General features: G+C 38.1%; 1 protein-coding gene across 1 annotated transcript; it reads right to left on the bottom strand.

Moving 5' to 3' along the window:
- Positions 1–849: 849 nt before the first annotated feature.
- On the bottom strand, positions 850–21,666 carry NRSN1 (neurensin 1). The gene is made up of 4 exons (XM_020986944.2): positions 21,542–21,666; positions 19,803–19,875; positions 7,432–7,629; positions 850–2,549 (listed from the first exon to the last, which is right to left on the bottom strand). Exons 3-4 carry the CDS (start codon positions 7,618–7,620, stop codon positions 2,151–2,153), a joined length of 588 nt encoding a protein of 195 aa, XP_020842603.1. The 5' UTR covers positions 7,621–7,629; positions 19,803–19,875; positions 21,542–21,666; the 3' UTR covers positions 850–2,150.
- Positions 21,667–22,026: the final 360 nt, after the last annotated feature.

A 22,026-nucleotide genomic window follows, 5' to 3' on the forward strand; every position in this document is an offset into this window, starting at 1 on the left:
TATTGTATACATTTATATATGCCCTTTGGACCCTGAAGGAGACAGCCCAGAGCCCTGAGCTCAGGAGCCTTGGGAGGGGCAGTGCTTCTAGTCCAGTGCCTGAAGCTATTATTCTAGTGGAGAGTGGGTGGGTGCTGGTTGACAGCCACAGCTACTGAAGACCCAGAAAAGAAAGTTCTTGCAGAGAAAATATTTGGCTCTGTCAAATGGTTAAATAGCAGAAACTATCATTCTATCAGTGAAAATGACATTAAAGGAGAAGCTTTACCATCTGCTTTGCTGCTGTGCCCTAATGACCATAGGACCATCTGATATGCAGTTGAAACCTTTCATATGTGTTGTTTCTCCAGTTAGAATGTGAGCTCTTTGAAAGAAAAGATTGTCTTATTTTTTCTATTTGTATCCCCAAGCACAGAGCTTGCCCATAGAAAATGCTTATTAAATCTATCTACTTTCCTTCCCTTCCTTCCTTCCTCCCTCCCTCCCTCCCTTCCTTCCTTCCTTCCTTCCTTCCTTCCTTCCTTCCTTCCTTCTTTCCTATCATCTCCCTTATTAGAATGTAAGCTTTTGGAAAGCAGGCGCTGCTTCATTCTTATCTTTGTATCCCTAGTGTTTTGTATACCACTGGGCACAATGTTGGAAATTAAAAAATATTGACTGTTTTTTCCCTATAATTTATGTTAAACTGTGTAAAATACAGAGTGCATACGTAGAAATACTTATTAGAACCTTTCTTCTTCTACTTAGCCATCTACTTATTCATTCATCGCTTATTCATCCTCATAATAGAAAACAGGCAGAGAAAGCAAGCCAGATGCTGAAGAAATGACAATGCAATTTATATTCGGCTCATTCATATATTTTATTTATCCATTCAAAAATAGCAATATAAGTTGGCTTTTTTTTGAGAGGATTTTTGAGAGGATACCATGGTCATACCTTCCATTTCACAGCCTAATTTAAATCCACAGATTAAATTAAAGCGCAAAGGGAGGAGATGACTTCCTTTCAAGGAAAATAAAATTTGTTGTCTGTGAAGGAAAATCCTTTTCAGGTTAGTATCTTCACAGAGATTTCTTATTTGAGGATGGCTTTCTTTAGTCTTTATAAAAATATGACAGCATTGTATAAACTTCTTTCAGTATCAAGTTAAAGTCAAGTATTGAGATACCTTGTCAATAGAACATAACAGGATACAGGTTACCAATGAACCTCAAATCTGTGGCTTTCAATGAGTCAAGGTGTGAAAGAATGACACTGGTCTGAGGAACAAACACATTGAAACAAACCCCAGAGGAGGAGGATAAATCACATATGGTGTACAATAATCAAAGAATTGAAAGCTGGAAAGGGCCTTAAAGATTATTTAGTCCAACTCCCCTCATTTCATAGATAAATTGTAGTGAGGCCTAGAGAAATGCCCAGAGTCACCCAAGTGAATTAGTGGTGCAGTAGGGAATAGAATTCCAGATTCCTTACTTCAAGTGCTGTTTTTTATTTGTTCATTTTTCATTCAACTGTGCTCATATTGTCTAGTGATCCTCAACTGGGTGATTTTTTTTTTTTATCATTTTTGCTCAAAGAAATCCAAGGGCACATAGGATCCATAAGGGAGAGTGATAAATTTGAGTCTAATATGAGGAGCCTCATGTTAAGTAATACAGTTAAAAGGTAAAGCTGTAGGTCAGAATAAGGAAAACCAGTTTCTCCATGAATGTACTTGACAATATCTTATACTACTCGGTAGGGATGGAACTGAAAACAGTACTAAGCAGGAAAAAATAAAAAAAATGAAACCAGACCACATTATCCTTAGGTTGGGTGTTGACCACTAGTAAGGCTGGTCTAAAATTGTATAGCACTTTCAAAGAACACAGAAAATGACAATGAAGTCACAGGATGTCAAAAAGTATTTCTGTGGGGTCTCCCAGTTTAGTAAAGGGAAAAACACATCATAAAGAGTGGAATGTATGCGTTGTTCTGAAGCCTGAAACAAATGGCTCTGAGTTCTGCTCAGCTTTCCCTCAGAGCTGGTGGCGGTGGCTGCTGCCCACTGGTGTGTGACACGCCATATTCTTGCCATTACCAAAGGTGATGTTCTCCCATTTAACTGATATGTCTAAATTACAGAAGGGAGGCAGAATAAAGCTTCAGGTTTCTGATAAAGGCTGGATGTTATGAATTCTGGACAAAGTGACTGGTATCTTGGTTTCCCCTGGGGCTGGAGCTTTTGTGATGGGCTGGGCATGAGCTTTGATGTCTGCTATTCTCTCTTTGAACTTCTGCTGAAGGTATTTTTCTTCTTTGGAGTAGCTTTTTGCAAAAGCAGACATCAATAGGCACGCAGCCATGGTCATTCCTCCAATACAAAATAAAACAGCTCCCGACAGCTTACAGATGTCTAGTGCTCCATTAAACTGAATGGCCTGGGAATCCACCATTACAAAATCTCCCTCTCCAAAGGCTTCTATTTTGGGGGGCACCAGAAAGCCCACTGCCAGAACGGTCAACCCTAAGATCAGGAAGACTGTGCCAGAGATGAGTCCGACCTATTGAAAGACGCAACCAGGAACAACAGAAGGTGAGAAAAGAAAATAAAAAAGAAGTTAAGAAGGAGACACACACAAGGATGCATACAAAAAACCCCCAACCCATGACAATTTTGTTATGACTATGTTAAAATTAACATACATATAAAAATAAAACAAATAGAATCTAACATGATCTCATACATATCATCAAAATCATCTTTTTTGTTCTTTGTATATTTAAGTGCTCATATTTGTTGATGATTCTTAAGCACATAGTAAAAAAAATAAAAAGTGATACTCCACAAAGAGCCAGGTATAGTCACTATTTATCATCTTTCTCATATAATCATGGCTTGGAAGCTTTCCCATAGCTACTGGGTAAGACCAATTTGTTTTTCAGTTAATAAAGGAGAAAGAGACTTATTTTCAAGCTGCTGTTCTCAAGTCCAGCAAGGATACTATCTGCAGCCTTCAAGAGAGTTCATCTTTTTTGTTGTTGTTGTTTTGTTTTAAGTTTACTGTAACTAATCCCCCAATCATAGACTGTTAGAGCTAGAAAGGGACTTTTGAGATAACCTAGTTCATATTCCCTCTATTATTTTATTTATTTGAATTTTAAAATTCAATTTTATTTTCAGTTCTGAATTTTCTCCCTCCCTCTCCCATGCCTCCATCCATTGAGAAGGAAAGAAAAAACAAACCCATTACAAATACGAATAGTCATGCAAAAAAAAGTACCACATTAGCAGGTGTCCCCCCCCAAAAAAAAAAAACAAAAAGAGAGAGAAGAAAATATACTTAAAACTTTATTCTGAGTCTGTCAGCTCTCTATGCTATCTGAGGCTCTTACAGGGAAATAGACTTTCCTAAGGTCATTTGGTTGCTTAGTGGCAGAACTGGTTCTAGATCTCCACCTAGTAGTCTCCAGAACACCAGACCAATCTGATTTCTACAATCAAACATTGCTTTGAGGATGAAGATGATTCTTCAGTTTCTACACAGGGTTCAGGTTCAAAAAGGGAAGTAAAGCTAAATTTCATGTGAGCTTCAAATTAAGCCCAACCTATAGAAGATATTGCAGCAAATATACCTCTTATATTACTGTATTGCTAACAGAACTGCAAATATGTGCTAGGGCCTGGAAAAGAACACTAATGAATAGAGTTAGTTAGTTATTCACCTTTTGGATATGTCCACCTTTGCTATTGTACCAATCTACCTTTATTTAGAAAGAAAAGGTAGAACATCTTTTCACCTCAAAAAGCCCCTTTAATCTTGGATAAGAAAAACAAATGGGCTAAGTTCATTCTTTTGAAACAGAAACTTATGTGTGTGCATGTGTATGTGTGTATGTGTGTGTGTGTGTGTGTGTGTGTGTGTGTTGAGAGGAGTGTCTGTACTGTTTACCTCATTGGTGTAAGATAATCCCAGTGTGGAAACTCCCTTCACTAAATCAGTTCTATAATTTATATTCTTAGTTGCATGAGGCACTGAAAGGTTAAATAATTTACCCATAGCCACATGGCTAGTATGGGTCAGAGTCAGGACTTGAACCTAGGTCTTCCTAGCTTCAATACTGTGGTGCTTCTCATTTTCCTTTTTAAGCAGAACATGTAGACTCTAATATGAGGGTGATATGTCATCATACCTAAAAATATGATATGTTTGTTGAATAAAATAGAATTTTCTGTTTATTTTTAAAAATTGACAATTATATTTTTAAAGACTAGTTCCTGATTGTAATTGAAAAAAATGGATAGCATTCCTGAAGGATACTGGAAGTTTATATAAAATGAAACCAAAGTTAATCATGTCTCTGCTGTGATATTTCCTGGAAAACTCTGATATCAGGTTCCGTATCTCAATAATCTGGGCTCTGTTGGTCATTGTTGGTTCTTCTATTTTTATTTAATCAATGTCAGGATCTCAAAAAATGAGGTAATAGAAATGTGCCCAATTAAATTCTAAGCTTTTTAAGAATGTAGGCCATGTCTTATTTTTCTCTTGTACCCAGCTATAGTGCCAAGGATAGGGCTATGCACACAGTAGTGCTCAATAAATAGTGGTTGACTAATCTAAATTGCAGGGCAACTGGGTTGTACAGTGGATAGAGTGCCAGACCTGGAGTTAGGAAGACTTATTCATCTTCCTGAGTTCAAGTTCAGCCTCAGACACTTACTAGCTGTGTGACCCTGGGCAAATCACTTAACCCTGTTTGCCTCAGTTTCCTCATCTATCAAATGAGATGGAGAAGGAAATGGCAAACCACTCCAGTATCTTTGTTGTGCATCAAATGAGACCATGAAGAGTTGGTCACAACTGAAAATGACTAACGACAACAAAATCCAAACTGCTGAGTATGGGTAATGAGAAGTAGAAGATTTCCCCCCCAAGTAACTTGCTGTTCAACTGAATAGGACTTCAACAACAAAAAATCCACATTGGGAACTTTTCTCAGAAGTTAAAAGGCAAAATACAAAGATGGCATCATTCCTGTTCACTTAAAAAAGGAAAATGTATTATCTCGTTGAGCTATATGTGGTTTTGAATTTACAGGTGCCAAATATAGGCACTGCATCTATGATAAAAGTTACTTAGAACTAGCCCCTGGCATTCATAAATTTCAGCCAGTGTAATAAGAGAGAGGATGGCAGGAGCAAGGCAGCTGTTTTGACAGAGAAGAGGCAGGAGAGAGTTGGGGGAAGTGAGAAAAGCAAGAATGGTGCTAGAAAGGAAAGAGAAAGCCACTCAGGTTAGAATGATAGTTGGGCAGCTCATTAGTATTGTCACTGGATTGTTTTCATGTACAGAAGTCACTGCTTCTAACCTACTATCGGAGGGCAGGGCACATGCTTTAAATTTTAATTCTAGCTATGGTGATAGATTTGAGACAATCCACAGTCTTATTAGGGACCCCCCAAGACCAGTAGTGCTGAACTGCAAAATAACTGGTTTGCATTAAAGGTGGGGTCTGTGGCTACAGAACTAAGCCATGCTGAGCTCACGTAAAGATAAGAAAAGAATCCTCACTCTGGCCTGGCCATAGTGAGGGTGGGCTGGAAAGAAATATTAGTTGCTCCAGTCACAGACAGACATTGACGGATAAAAGGGAGAAGGGATGATAATACAAATATTCATATAACATGCTTTTGGAAGTTATTGAAAGCACTTGATAAATGCTTTTTCATCCATTCTCAATTCTTCTCTAGGAGGCAAACAGAGGTTAGTTATTTTATCTCTACTGTAGAGATGCAGACCTCGAGTGCTAGAATCCTTAAGTAACTCAGTAGGTGACAGAGGTTTTGTAATTCCCAGTCCAGAGCTTTAGCTACTATCTCCTTATCAAGAAAGAAGAAGGAATATACTAACCAGAATATGAATTCAGGACTTGGACACAAGCATTGGCTGCTTACGATAAAAGGCAGGGCATGTTAAATACAGGATTCTAGGGCCATTAAATTTATGTGGGGATGTCTTTCTATCACTAGAAACCACTTGATAAGTTTATGGCCTCATCATTCACCATCATTCACATTACCAATTCCTAAAGTGCTTTAGATGTTTGTAACATTTTACTTGTTATGTGCTACTGCCAGGCAAAAATTTGATTTTTGTCAAATAAGAAACATAGAAGCTCATCATAGTATTTTAAAATATTTGACCCAGAACAGACCTCAGAAGCCATCTAGTAGAATCCTCTGATTTTACAAATGATACTCAAGGAGATTAAGTGATTTGTCCAAGGTGACAAAAGTAGTTGGCATCTGAAGCAGGATCTGAATGTAAGTTTTCTGATTCCAGAGATGAGGTTCTTTTCCACTGTATGGTCATATAGTAGGTGAGGGACAGAGCTGATACCAGGATCTGGGCACCAGCTTAGCACTCTTCCCTATGCTGCACTGCCTTTCACCTGCTTCTTTCATTGGCTCAGGTCAGTGAGGGTTGAATAAATAGAGCCTGGGTCAAGCCAGCTGGACAAGATGAATTCTTTGGTTAACCTTGGATCTTAGGGCACCTTTAACTGTTGCTGTCTTACACAACCGTGCTATCTTGTTTATAGCTTATTAACCTAATACTTTCTTAGTTCATTTATAGAAACATTAGGTAACTTTGTGTTCTGTCTTCTAATACATTTTTTAATGGTACAATATTACATAATCCATCAGAGTTCCCCATTGTCCAAATGCTTAGCAACATTGAGTTGTAAGGCACTTTAGGAAGTGGGAGGATGTTAGTAGTGGAAGGGAAGCCTTAGACCTCATCTAGTCTAAGGCCGGAGGAGAAGTAACTTGTCCAACGTCAGACTATCAGCTAGTAGCAGATCTAGGAGGAAAGTTACATTTGCTGACTTTCAGCCAGTGTTCTTTCTACCACATTACTCTCCCTATGCATTAGCTCCTTCACTTTTTCCAGTTACTATTTCAAAAATCACATCTGCAATTGATACCTGAAAATGTTTCCTTTGCTTAGTTAGGGATTAACCTATGCATTCAGAGGATCTTGCAGAATATTAAAAGTGTTAGTAATCATAACTAATATTAGTCTATGTAAAACAATGTCAAAGACCTGGATCAGAGTTCCATAGGATAGATGGGTCTAATTGATTGAGTCCTGTATCATTGAAGGGCATACCCACCTGGATGAGATCACAGATCTTTTGGGGGTATTGAAGTATTATTTATCTATAGGGCTGAGCTTCATACACATTTTTTTCTAAGATAAGAAAAGAGTACATTCAATGTCAGTAGGAAGCATGCCTTTAGTCAGAGAAAGACTAAAGATTTGGACTTTATTTTTATAGCTGGATTAAATATTTTACCTACTAATTCTCCCTTCATTAACTAAGCTAACTATGTATACACACTCACACATACTTGCACTCCAACATTTTCCCCCTTACCTTCCAGAGAACCGAGCTCCACCTATTAGGTGATCTCTGGATCTGAAAATCATCCTCATACTCCCAAATGGAAGCTGTACAGTCCTCATAAAACTGATGCAAGTAGGATCGGACTCCATAGCGTTGATATCCACCCTCAGGTGTATTCTGTGCTTGTTTGGCCCCACAGATATTGGTACAAGAACTCATTCTTCTTGGCTGAAATGATAGTGGCCAAATAAGTAGGTCCTAAGTATTTTGCCCTTTAGATTACAGTAAATGTCAAAGAACTCAGAGATATCTAGTGTCTCTCTTGTTGCATCAGCTTATGAGGTAACCCATTTGAACAAAATCTTTTCCCTTCAAAATATATTTTTAAAATCTCTCTTTTTTCATAGGCTGCCATTTCCTTTCCTCTTCAACTTACAGCAAATATTCAGTGGCCATAATATATAAGCCTTACATAAACAAATGCAAGATAAATAGCACAGCTCCTTCATATTATGCAAAAAATAGGAAACACTGGCAACAGAAACAGAAAATTTTTTTAAATATAAATTTATTTATTTTTAGTTTTCAACATTCACTTCCACGAGTTTTCGAGTTCCAAATTTCTCACCCCTCTCCCCACCCCAAGATGGCATGCATTCTGAATACCCCTTCCCCTAGTCTGCCTTCTCTTCTATCTCTCCCCCTTCCCTTCTCTTATCCCCTTCCCCTTCTATTTTCCTGTACAGCAGGATAGACTTCTGTACCCCATTTCCTGTATTTCTTATTTCCTAGTTGCCTGTGAAAACATGTTTTTTAAAACATGTGTTTTTAAAACTTTGAGTTCCAAATTTTCTCCCTTCCTCCCTCCCCACCCACCCTCACTGAAAAGGCAAGCAACTCAATATAGGTTGTACATGTGCAGTTATGTAAAACACTTCCATAGTAGACATGTTGTGAAAAACTAAATCTATTTCCCTTAATCCTATCCTGCCCTCCCATTTATTCTATTCTTTCTTTTGACCCTGTCCCTCCTCAGAAGTATTTGCTTCTGATTACCCTCTTTCCCAATCTGCCCTCCTCTCTATCATCCCCCTGCTCTCTTGTCCCCTTCTCCCCCTATTTTTCTTTAGGGTAAGACAGATTTCCATACCCAATTGAATGTGTATGTTATTCTCCCTTTAAGCCAAATCCTATGAGAATAAGATTCCCTCATTCCCTCTCACCTTCCCCTGTTTCCCCTCCACTGTGAGAGACTTTTCTTTTCTGTTTTTTTTTTGTGAGATAATTTACCCCATTCTACCTCTCCCTTTCTTCTCCAAGTATCATCCTCTCTCATCCCTTAATTTTATTCTCCAGATATGACCCCTTAATCTTCAACTCACCCTGTGCCCTCTATCTATCTATCTATCTATCTATCTATCTATCTATCTATCTATCTATCTATACATACAATTTTTTCCCCCTTCAACTACCCTAATACTGACAAAGGTCTCATGAGTTATAAATATCATCTTTACATGCAGGAATGTAAACAGTTCAATCTTAATAAGTCACTTATGATTTCTCTTTCCTTTACCTCTTCATGTTCCACTGAGTCCTGTATTTGAAAGTCAAATTTTCTATTCAGCTCTGGTCTTTTCATCAGGAATGCTTGAAAGTCCTCTATTTCACTGAATGACCATTTTTTCCCCTGAAGGATTATACTCAGTTTTGCTGGGTAGGTGATTCTTGGTTGTAATCCTATCTCCTTTGCCCTCCGGAATATTATATTCCATGCCCTGCGGTCCTTTAATGTAGAAGCTGCTAAATCTTGTGTTATCCTGATTGTGTTTCCACAGTACTTGAATTGTTTCCTTCTGGCAGCTTGTAATATTTTCTCCTTGACCTGGGAACTCTGGAATTTGGCTACAATATTCCTAGGAGTTTTCCTTTGGGGATCTCTTTCAGGAGGAGATCTGTGGATTCTTTCAATTTCTATTTTGCCCTCTGGTTCTACTATATCAGGGCAGTTTTCCTTGATAATTTCTTGAAAGATGATGTCTAGGCTTTTTTTTGATCATGGCTTTCAGATAGTCCAATAATTTTTAAATTCTCTCTCTGGATCTATTTTCCAGGTCAGTTGTTTTTCCAATGAGATATTTCACATTGTTTTCTAATTTTTCATTCTTTTGGATTTGTTTTACAGTGTGATTTCTCATAAAGTCACTAGCTTCCAATTGCTCTATTCTAATTTTTAAGGAAGTATTTTCTTCAGTAATCTTTTGGACTTCCTTTTCCATTTGGCCAATTTTCTTTTTAGGGCATTTTTCTCCTCATTGGCTTTTTGGACCTCTTTTGCCATTTGGGTTAGGCTGTTTTTTAAGGTGTTATTTTCTTCAGTATTTTTTTGGGTCTCCTTTAGCAAGCTGTTGACTTGTTTTTCATGATTTTCTTGCATCACTCTCATTTCTCTTCCCAGTTTTTCCTCTACTTCCCTTACTTGCTTCTCAAAATCCCTTTTGAGCTCTTCCAAGGCCTGGGACTGATTCATATTTTTCTTGGAGGCTTTGGATGTAGGAGCTTTGACTTTGTTGTCTTCTTCTGGTTGTATATTTTGATCTTCTTTTTCACCAAAGTAAGATAATATAGTCTGACTCTTTTTGTGCTGCTTGCTCAGGATCCTAGCCAATTACTTGAGTTTTAAACTCTTTGTTAAGGTAAGAGTCTGCTTCCAATGTGGAGAGTGTACTGTCCCAAGCTTCAGGGGTTTGTATAGCTGTTTTCAGAGATACTTGTAGGGACCTGTAAATTTTCAGTTCTTGCAAGGTGGTATGATAAGGGGTGAGGTGTTTACTCCTTTCCTGGCCTGTGACCACAAGTACTCCTTTCTGTCCTGTAACTGTGAGGAGGGGTTTCTCTGCACAGCCACTACAAGCTCTACCACACCAGCGTTCCTCCTCACCCCAGCACCGTCACCCAGAACTGTGACCCAGATCCACACACAGGCAAAGCAAGAGATTCCTGCCTCAGCACTGGCAAAGAGATCCCTGCAATCCCTTTCTGATCAGCCACTGGATTGCCCCTCTGTCTGTGGGCCGGAAGCTCGGGAAGCAGCTCCCCCCCCCCCCTTGGTCCAAGCTCTTGGGGAATGGAGCTGAGACCCGGCCTTCCTTTCTCAGAACTGACAGAAACAGACTTTTCCCACTGACCTTCTCAGTTGTCTTTGGCATTCGTGGATTGAGGAGTCTGGAAACCTCCACAGCTGCCGGAGATTCAGTCCTCTGAGGCCTGCTCCAGGTTCACTGCAGCCTGCGCACCCACGCTGCAGCTCCCAGCCCGGCGCAATACACCTTTCTGATCAATCATCCAGGTTGTCTTGGGCTGAAAATTTGTTTCACTCTGTCTTTTTGTGGGTTCTGCTGCTTCAGAATTTGTTTAGAGCCATTTTTTAATGAGTATTTGGAGGGGTTTGGGGGAGAGCTCAAGCAAGTCACTGCTTTCACTCTGCCATCTTGGCTCCGCCCCCCAACAGAAAATTTTTGATAGGCACCTAGATTGCCATTGTCTGAGCAATAAACCTTTTACTTTCTTGGACACCAGCACTCTATATTCCCAAGTTCAAGAATGGGTTAGAGCTATGAAATTACTATGGCCCAAGTTTGCTTGGGACTATTTTCAAGTGAAGGCTGGATCAACACTTTTTCAATCAGTAAATCAATGAGCATTTATTAAGTAGTGACTGTGTGATAGGTACTGTGCTAGGGGGTTGGGATATGAAGATAAAAACAAGAGTTCTGTGTTTTCCTTCTTGTTGAGGGATATTGTGGAGGGGCTTCAAAGGTCAGACAGCGGGTTGGACAATATGACTTTCTGTGATTCTCTGATCTATTTAGGATCTTGAGTTTTCTGTCACAGAACCGTTGTCATTGTGCTGATCTCAGTAGCTTAAAAGTGCTTAGTCCTTACAGTCTCATCACCTGTATCTTCCTCTAAGATTTTAATTAATTGTTAAGTTTCGAAGAATCTTTATTAAAAAGCTATTGGGGGAACTTAAGGCTCATGCTTTATTAAACTGCAAGCTGCTTACTCAATAATTAACAAGTCATTAACCTTATACTTGAGTCTTTATTTGCTAGCATTCTTATACATGTGGGCTGTAAGATTACAATGTTCAGGGGAGAGGTAGTTTTTTGTTATTTTCCCAAGAAGGAACATAATATAGCTATGAATTCATAGCTAGCTAAATGAGATCAGGGCCTCATGAACTGGTCTGCTTCGATGAGAGATTTTTTCTCAACTTGTAAAAAATGGATGATCTTACTGAGGGAGTAATTTTTTTTTGTTTTAGCTATGAAATCTCACTTTGTAATTTATCCTCTATCCTCAACAGATAATAATAATATCTCACATTTATACAGTGGCTCAGAGGTTGGGAAAAAAAATCTTAACATGCATTCTCTAATTTGATCCTCACAACAATTGTCTAGTAGGTGTTGCTATTATTCCCATTTTATAGTTGAGAAAACTGAGGCTTGGTGTGGTTAAGTGACTTGCCCAGAGTCACACAAGTAGTAAGTATCAGAGATAGGATTCCAATTTGGGTCCTCTTGGTTTCAATTCAATGGCTCTTTCCATTATGCCATGCTGTCTTGACATAGTAGTGGCTAAGTCTGTAATGGCATGAAAAAGGCAAATAATTGGAAGAAACAGAAGACTTTCCATGCTTTCTCATGACATTAGGTTGTCTGATCATTAGTTTGGGGGCCATTTCCCACTAAATCTGAATGCACCTTAACAATATTGGATATTTACATATCTGGAAGCATTTAGATGCCTGACTGGATCTTTTTTTTTCCTCCAGTTTTCATCCACATTTGTTTTTTTGTAGAAATAATCCCAATGTGACTAAGTAAACACAATTCAAAATATCCTCCATTGATGATTCTCTCTAGGCCCAAGATAACCTGTGAATGTTAATTAGCCACTTTTTAAAAATTAGCCACCTTTTGAAGCTTCACTGATCACCCCTTGTCAAAAATATAACATTTGGTAGGCTATTGTTTTGAGAAGAGTTTGGTGCCAATTATATTAAGTACCTATGAGTGGTCAGTTATCTCAGCTATCCAGTTGGTTAAAATATGATCCTAATGAAGCAAAGGCCTCAAGGACAAGAATGTGCACATATTTTCAGGAAAACTAATGAAGTATTAGTGGAGCTGTGAATTGGTTCAGCCATTCTGAAAAAACAATTTTAAACTATGACCTCACCCAGTGACATCCATACTGTATCCATATGCCAAGGAGATCAAAGAAAAAGGAGGAAGATGTATATGTACAAAAATATTTATAGCAGCTCTTTTCATAATAGCAAAAAACTGGAAATAAAGGGAGTGTCCACCTATTAAGGAATGGCTAAACAAATCATGTTATGGAAATGTAATGGAATATCATAGTGCCTAAAAAATGATGAAATGGACAGTGTTAGTGGAAACTGGGAAATACTCTCTAATGTGATGCAGAGTGAAGTGCAAAGCAGAACTAGGCAAACAACTTATAAAACAACAATATAAAGAAAAATGACTTTGACAGACTTTAGAATGCTGAGCAATGCAATGACAAACCACAATTCTAGAAGAGCAAATATAAAGCTTGCAACTCATCTCCTCCCAGAGAGGTAATGGATTTAAATACAAAATGAAGCATACATATTTTTTAACATGGCCAACAATGTGGGATTTGTTTTGCTTGACTACACATATTTGTTGCGAGGATTTTATTTATTTATTATTATTGTTTAATGGGAGTGAATGACTAGAGGAGAGAATGAATGCTTTTTAATCAGAAAAAAATTGTTTTAAAAAGAAAAATACTATATATGGAGTATATACTAGATGGATTTAAGATAGTTTTGGGAAAAACACTAGTGGCTGGATGATCATGAAATACCTTGTGTACAAAATAGTACTCAAGGAAGCAAGGACAAATGGCAAGAGAGAGAATAGAATACATTCTGGATATGGAGGACAGTGAATGCAAAGGCATATGGGAGAGGGAAGGTTACATGTGAGCCAAACAAGCCAGTATAATTGCACTGTTATGAGTGAGAAAATTGGAGAAGTAGGAAGGTACAAAGCTGTGAGGAGCTTCAAATGCCAAACCAAGTCATTTACCTTTGATTCTAGAGGTAATTGCAATTGGAGTTTGCCAATTAGAAGAAACTGGGAAAGATTCCTAACTTTATCCTGTGGCTACTGAATATACCCATAACCTTGGCCAGCCACCTGATAAATGTGTTCTACTGATATAGGTATATATAAGCTGATCCTTTAGCAGGCCTATAGAATCAAAGCAGATGAATCCTGATAAAGGTTGGCTAGCAGCAGGATCTCTATGAACAAAAAATAAGCATATATATACTTCAGGTCTATTCAGAACCAGGATTAAAGGCAGGGAGAGTAGGAAGCTGCCTAGAGCAAAAAAAAAATACAGGGGTCACAATGAGGGACACTTTAACATTTGATCTTTTCTAAATGCATACGTTTTTATTTCCAGAAAATGGAGCTGCCCTTGGTATATATGCCTTTATTTTGTGGCAAAATATCGTATGGAGCATGGCAATGTTTTACTAGTGAAGTGACTTATCTTATCTTTTAAGAGGTAAGGCTGTGTTCATCTTTTCAGTGGTGGGGGGAGGAGGGAGGGAAACCTGATTTTTAATCCTCATTTGAAGTGCTGAAAAGCCTCATCTCACTCTGTGTTCATCTTCTCTAGGAAGGTCACCATAATTACCATACTTGAAGATAACCAAAGAGAAGGATTTAAGAAACAGAGTTTGTAGTTAATGTAGGAGAAGACTGTTTAATCAAAACATCTAGATACATTTTTGCTTGGTCAATACACAGATCATCATCATAACAAGTGTCAATATAATAATGAATAGTTATGACTTCTTTTGTATATTTTATCCTGCATCTAATGAAATATTTATTAATAAGTGTATATTACCAATCATATATTTATAGAATTACTTCTAAAGTATTTTCTAACTCATTATAGTTCTATTCCTGTGTAGAAGAGATGGAACAGATATCATTAACCCTGTTCTGTCACTGGAGAAACTGAGGCATAGAAAAATTTAATAATTTGTTTAAGGTTGAACCATGAATCACTGACATAACTGAAAGGATTAAAGTTAATAACATTAGTAAGAGCAAATCTAGGTTAATATAATTTACTTGTATAAGTAAAATTAGCTCATGAAGTCATACTTTGCTGAGTATATGGAAGACTTTAACACAACACATAGATGGATAAAACAGACGTAATAGGAAAGAAAAAAAATCACTCCTAGCAACTGGTATGAGTTATTTCCTTTAGCTTCTAAATTCTCTCTTTCTCAGAATCACAGCACTTCTGATGCTGAGCAGAACACAATGACACATTGCAAACATTCACTGCACCACACAGCTTGTGTTCCAGGAATCTCAGGTTAAATACCCCTGTTGTTTAAGATGTGAAATCCTGAGACTCAGAAATATAACTTGATTAAAAATATCATGATTGAAATAACAAAAAGAATATAAAACCATAGATTCTCAGGGTAAAACTAATTGATAAAATGCAAATGGGTTTATTTTTTAAAAATAGCAAAATGCTGAGAGATCTTGTGACCATTGTAGACAGATGGCCAACATTGGAGTTAAGTGGACTCCAAAGATTCAAGTCCTTGCTCTGATATATACCTATTATGTGATCATGGGAAAGTTAGTTGACCTCTTTTAGCTTTAGTTACCTCATCTGTAAAATGAGGATAATAGTACCTACCTCCCAGGGTTGTTATGAGAATCAAATGAGATAACATATGCACAGAACTTTGCAGACCTTAAAGAACCATATAAATACTATCATCATCATCATCATCATCATCATCATCATCATTTAAACTTTCATTGTCTTGAAGAAACTCTCTAATCTTTGAAGTTATAGATAAGATGCACTTCTGTATTGGTGGAGGGAGTTTTCATACGTAAAATTCCCAATACAGAAAAAAAAATTATTGGTCCAGTCCCCCTAACCCTGCTTCCCCAAGGACAACTCTGTCTTTAAGACATGCAAACTTGTTTTCACTGTTAAAAAATGCTCTCTGTTTGCATGATGTTAATTAAGGTTATAACATGTACTGGGCAATACATTTTAACAATTAGTCCTATGACCTAGTACATGGTCTTGCATATGGTAGAAGCCCAATAGATATCTGTTGTTTGAATCAGTGAATGTTTGATAGGCTTGTCAGGTTGCCTTAATGTTGTGTATATGTAATAATCCAATGAACAAAAATGTTTGACATTGTGCAGACCTCAGAAATTGTCAATTGACCAAATGCTGATTTTCTTCCAACTAGTTATCTTAGCAAAGCTGTTTAAAAGATCTCATTTGGTACATAAAAGATTTAATATTTCTTTCTAAATGCCTAAAGTATCATGCAAAAATCACCTGCTGAGGAGTTGTTTCTAGGAAGAAGACATATTTGAAAAAGTCAGATGGTAATTTGGATTCATATAATTCCTGAAACATAGTATTCATAGATGAAAGGGACCTTAGAGGCTATCTAGTCTAGCACATTGATTTCAAGAGGTTACTTAAGCCCAGAAGGCTGAAAGGTCTTGCCCAAGGTCACTGAGGAAGTAAATAGCAGAGCTAAAATTCAAACCTAGGACCTTTAAGCAGGAATGTTAAGGAATCTTTAGACTGTGTGGTTTTGAGTGCCAAAGAAGAAAAACTCAATATATCTGCAGCTGATCTGAAATTTACATTTGTAGATAGATATACTTAATGCTTGATGTTTTTTTAAAAAAAATAATTCGTGGAATTCATGATGCTAATAATAACTCATGTTTATAAAACACTTAAGTTTCAGATTTATTGAATATAAATTTGTTGAATACAAACACTAAATGTCTACAATGTTCAGAGCATTGTACTAGCTGCTGAGGAAAACACAAAGTTTCCATAAGAAAGGGTCACTGCCTTAGGGATATCATAGTCAAATAAGAAGATGCAAATGCAGGTAAATATAATAGTGAATATTACATAACAAGTGCATTAGCTAGGTAGGAAGTAAAGTGCTACGCAAGATCTGAAGGGGAAGGTGGATTGCTCATAAGATGAATCAGGGAGGTTTTCGTGGAGGAGGGGAGGTTTGAATTGGGTTTTAAGGAATGGGTAATGATTCAATAAGGGAAAAGTGTCAAAAAGAACATTTGAGCATTTCATGAGCAAAAGTAAAGAAGGAATTAAATACAGGTAATATTCTGTGATCTGATAGTAGTGTAGTTTGACTGGAGCATAGAATGTTTGGTGTAGACTGTCATGACATAAATGCGGTGCCAGATGAAGGAGAGCGTTGAACGTCAGGCAAAGGAGTTTGAACAATAGAATATAGGTGGCCACTCAAGTTTTTTTTAAACATTTTTTTTCTCAACTTATGCCTAAGAAAGATTAGTCAGGTGCCAAATGAGAAATGGATTGAAGTAGGGACAAAGTGGAGACAAGAATACATGTTGGTAGACTGTTGAAATATTCCTGACTAATAATAGTGAAGACTTGGGTAGTGACAGTGGGAATGGGGGGGAAGAAGGAATAGACAGATGTGAGAGATATTATAGATGTGGGATCAACAAAATCTGGTGATTGCTTGTATATCAGAGGTGAGAAAAGGTGAAAAAACAAATAAAATAACATGACTTAGAATGCAGGAAACTGGGTAGATGGCGGTGCTACCTACAAAAATAGTGAAATCAGAAAGAGGAAGACAAGGAAAAATTAGATTTGAACACATGGAGTTTAAGGTGATGGTGGAATGTCCAGGTGGGCAGTCCTAGATTGCAGAAGGGATATCAGGGCTGAACATACTTATTCAGGATTCTGCACACAGGTAGTAATTGAGAACTGGTAATTGAGGACTAAATGAGAGTGACAAAGGAGAGAGTGTAGAGAGGTCAGAAAAAAGGGCCCAGGACAGGACCTGGGGAAACATCCATCTGAGGAGGGCAAGAACAGGGTGAAAAACCAGCAAAAAGGACAGACAAGGAGAGGTTGGAATGGAGATAAGTCAAGAAAATATGGTTTCTTTGACATAGCAAGACAGGATAGAATATCCATTAGAATGGGGGTGATAAACAGTGCCAAATGCAGCAGAGAGGGCAAGGAAGATGAAGTCTGACAAAAAACTGTTGGACTTAAAGTACTTTCCTCAAAACAATCTTGTTAGGAAGGTAGTTCAAGTATCATTATCCTTTTCTTAACAAATAGAAAACTGAAGTTTATTGAGTTTGATTTGCTAAACATTACTTAGGAAGTAGGTGTTAGAGCTAACTCTTGAACCCCTCTCGTAACTCCACACCCAGTGCTCTTTCTATTACATGAGCCTGCTAAAAAAGATTTTGTATCTCTAGGGAATAATAATTTCTTATGAAGCTCAAAGTATTTTATTGATCTCATCCTTTTTATTTTCATGATCTCTTTGAGGAATCATAGAATCATAGAACTAGAACTAGAGATAACTTTAGTGATTTTCTACTCCAATCTCCTCACATTACAGAAGAAAAAATGGAGGCCTAAGGAGGTTAACTTGACCAAGGCCACATAGATATTAAGAATTAGAGCTGAATTAGAACCAGGCTCTCTGGTGCCAAATTCAATATTCTTCCTATTGGACTACAAGGTCTCCTACTGGTGAGCCTCTTGGCCCTGCCCCTAACAGGTATGCTGTGAGACAGTTTCAAGGCCAGAAACATACTATGCCTTAGTTGCTCTTTTAGATGCTAAGAATCATTTCATTCCTCACATCAATCATATTTGATTTATTCCATAAATCAAATCCAGGCTAATGAAATTAAAGCTCTGTTGAAAGTTTTTCCCCTTATAGCTAGCTGTACAAGAGGTGGTAGGCACATGCAGAAGAATTAAGATATATAATTGAGATGACCTCATCATCCTGTAAGATCTTATCAGGCTTGGTACTCCATCTCATGACTGCCCTCAGCCTCTTTGATTGGAAGGGGGAGGGGCATGAACTCCAAACTTTTTTTTTTTTTAAGGAGAACCTCAGCTCAGACATCTCCTTATTTCTCTCCTGGATGAACTACTTTGGTACTTACCTGACTGACTTCACCATTCCTCTAGTTTTGAGTACTTTCCCTCCCCTTGCCTGCAGCTTTTAAGCTTCTTTTTAAAAAGTCTTTTTTCCACTAAATTGTAAGCTCCTTGAAGGTAGGGACTGTCTTTTTGTCATTATTGTTATCCATATTACCAGCTCTAGCACAGTGCCAGGCACATAGTAGATATTAGCTATTTATTGACCAATAAATGCAGGCTTTTCTTAGTTGGTTCCATAATGGTTGGCCATTTCAGTATAAAAAAAATCAGTCTAACTGTTGTGAATGTTGTATAGACAGAAAAAGATTGACTCAAATTTTCATTTTTCAGAGTAAAAAAATTTTTCTGTAAGTACACATTAATTAATTGGACAAGTATTTATTCAGTGTCCTTTATGTGAAAGGCATCATGTTACATTCTGGGGATAAAAAGGTTGAAAAATGACTGCTGCCTTTCAAGGAATTTACAGTCTTACTGATCCTCAAGGTACTTTTAAGCTTTAAATCTGATCATCCTAATGCGTGGGGTAGGAAATGTACATACAATTCTTGGTAGATAGTGAGAGAAGAAAAGATATAGACAAAGTGTTTTAGGAAAATATGAAAGGGAGAAATAACTGTCAGTTGAGGGGAGAAGGACAGAAGGCTAATGGAGGAGGGGACAAATGAGCCAGGCTTTGAAGGCAAAGACAGATTTTACTAGAGAGGTATAAGGAGCTAATGCATTCCAGGCATAGTAGACAGGTTGTGCAAAGGCACATAGGTGGGAGATTATAGAGCAAGGTTAGAGAGCAGCTATTAGTTTATTTTGTTTGGAACTTGGACACAAGGGAAGTGGTGTGATATCTTACTGGAAAGGCACATTGGAGCCTGATTGATGAGAGCCTACAAACCAGGCTAAGGAATAATTTTGCAACTTTAGAATATGCTACTATAAATGAGTAAGCTGAGAAACTTTTGGTTTCCATGGTGAAGTGGTAAAGACTACTGCTTTGTATTCTGAGCTTCATTACACTCTACTAAATCAGTGGAGGTGCGATCAATTTTGTGAATTAAAAAAAAGGGAAAAAAACCCTGATGAATGAAGTGGCCTACTCCTCTGGGATATATCTTTTTAATGAAATATTGAAATCTATCCCCAAACTAGGAAGAAGAAAATAGGAAAAACATAGAGGTGATATTCCATTCTCATTGTTACTTAAATGGAGACTATGTGATATTAAATTAATTTGTAAATATGTGAGAATTATGAAACTAGATTCTTACCTTTGATGTCCTCTTTCTCTTTCTGGTGTCTATCCTGGGAACTTTTTCTTTCTAAGGGCTCATCTTTCCAAACCTATGGAAAAGAAATCCTTATGGAATTTGATTCATATCAAATATAAATACAATAAACAATTATTCACATAGTTCACTTTTTAGTAGTTGAGAAAATGTTGAAAAAATATTTCTTGCTCAGGAGTAGACAAATAGGCCCAAGCTTATTAAATAGTTTAAAATTATATTTTATACTTTTCCAATTCCATTTTGCTTAATAGTTTAGTATATGTCATCTAGTGAGTAACATTGACTAAACTAAACCATTTCTCATTTATAATTTTACATATAAAACTTCCTTATTTCATCAGTTGTCTGTTTAATCTGCTTAGTGGCTCACTGTAGTGTGAGAGGAATGTGCCTGATAATTATTGCATTTTCAAATATCCTGCCATATATTTTCAACTTAAGTCTGTTTGGACAGTTTCTTTAGCAGGAGAACCGAAGTTTAAACCCATAGTACTGTCTTACATCTTCAAAATGAACTTAGATTAACATCTTTCCTTCTTTATTATTTTTCTAATTTTATTAATTTTTACTCCCTATCTGCTTGAGAAAGGCAGATTTTTATGAAAGATTTAATTTAATAACCATCCACAGCTACATAAAATATTACTGAAATCATGTAAAATAAAGTAACCATAGTTTTCATATTTTCAAGATATTGCTGAGATTCCTTGCTGATGAACTGATAAGTCGTCCATTTTCTGGAAGGCCTCAAAGATTTGTGGTGGGTGAGCCTGATTGTTGGTCATAGTACTCAAAGGGTCAAGCTTCATCATAGTTATATCGCCTTCATGGTCCTCTGCCCCAATCCTTTTGTGGGGTGTTGTAGTAAAGGAGTGGAGGCTTAAAGAGAGTTGAAGAGAGCAATAATAGGACCCTGCCAGGGTAATCTGATTAAGGAAGAGAATACAAGTCAAACACAAGCCATTATATGCCTCTGTCTCTCCTTTCCTTTTTTCTACCCTCCTCTTTTCATTTCTTCCTTTTTAAAAAAATTCCTATCCCCAACTCTTTTGCCTTTTCTCTCTTTCTCGACAGAGGAAGCGCCTTAGCTACGTACCCTTTCTTGCTCTTTAAAACCTGGAGCTCTCTCCATGGTGCTGAAAAACACTTCCCAGTACTTAGCTGAGCACTACACACCATTAGAGCAAACACCAGCTGTTAATGCCCCATTGATGCCCACCTCTACCCTGCTTACTTTGAGGTCACGTACTTTGGTCTCAATCAGAAAAATGCCCTTTACGTAGCCCCTCGGAGGTGGGAAAGGGAGTGCCAGGGGGATTTTATTCAGTCTAGAAAATACAATTTTTAAAAATTCGCCTTCAGTTGCATCCGGCGCATTTTGCAAACCCCAATTCACATTTTCCCCTCACCCAACATCCAACTTTCCTTCTCTCATAGAAATGAAGCTCGCAAGTTTTCAGCGGTTCGCTACTCCCCCCCCCCAATTCTTACATAATACAGCCCATCTCCAATCAACGCAATTCTGTCAAAGCCTAGGGATGTCTGCCTCTAGTTTGTGTGCTTGTAAGAGGTATTTTTATGCGTATATATGATACAGTCTGTGTTTGTGTATGTGTGTCTGATGGGGGAGGGAAAAGGGGGAGCCGAAGAGAGGGAAAATTGGAGAGAAAGATTATGGTAATTAAAAGCAGCCGCCCCTGTGTTCCGCATTGTTTTACCTGTCCCCTCAGATCCCCCGACCCGCAGAGCAAGTGCAGCTAGCAAGCTAGCCGCAAATCTCTCGCTGGGGTCCCATCGCCGCTGCCGCCGCCGCTACCTCCTCCTCCGCCGCCGCCGCTCTCGCTCCCGCCTCTCTGAGCCTCTTCAGCCTCAGACAGAGAGTTTGATTGACATCTCGGAGCTAGGCTCGTCTTGTGCTTGCGCACTCGGCTGCCGTCGCCGCCGCTAAAACCCCAGAGGATCCTAGCTGGGGCGGAGGAGTCCCGGCAGACACAGAACATAGTGTAAACTATGCTTTCCTTTCACCCCAACATCCCCCGACCCCCGGGGGAGCTGCTCCTTCCACCTTTCCTGAAGGCGGCCCAGGTGATTAAGGACGCCATTGTCTTTCATTTTCTACGCTTTTGCCAGTATTGGTGGGGTTTCATTTTAAAGGGACTAGAAGCCTAGCCAGAGTGACCTGCAGATGGGATTAGGCCTTCTG

This window comes from Phascolarctos cinereus, unplaced genomic scaffold (assembly GCF_003287225.1).
Source record: "Phascolarctos cinereus isolate Bilbo 61053 unplaced genomic scaffold, phaCin_HiC Scaffold_4;HRSCAF=312, whole genome shotgun sequence".
In the NCBI taxonomy this organism is placed as follows: Eukaryota; Metazoa; Chordata; class Mammalia; order Diprotodontia; family Phascolarctidae; genus Phascolarctos; species Phascolarctos cinereus.

Coding starts and splice junctions, on each gene's coding strand:
- NRSN1 (XM_020986944.2), bottom strand. CDS start 7,620: ATGAGTTCTTGTACCAATATCTGTGGGGCCAAACAAGCACAGAATACA. Junction 2,550..7,431: donor GGAGCTCGGTTCTCTGGAAG/GTAAGGGGGAAA, acceptor GTCTTTCAATAG/GTCGGACTCATCTCTGGCAC.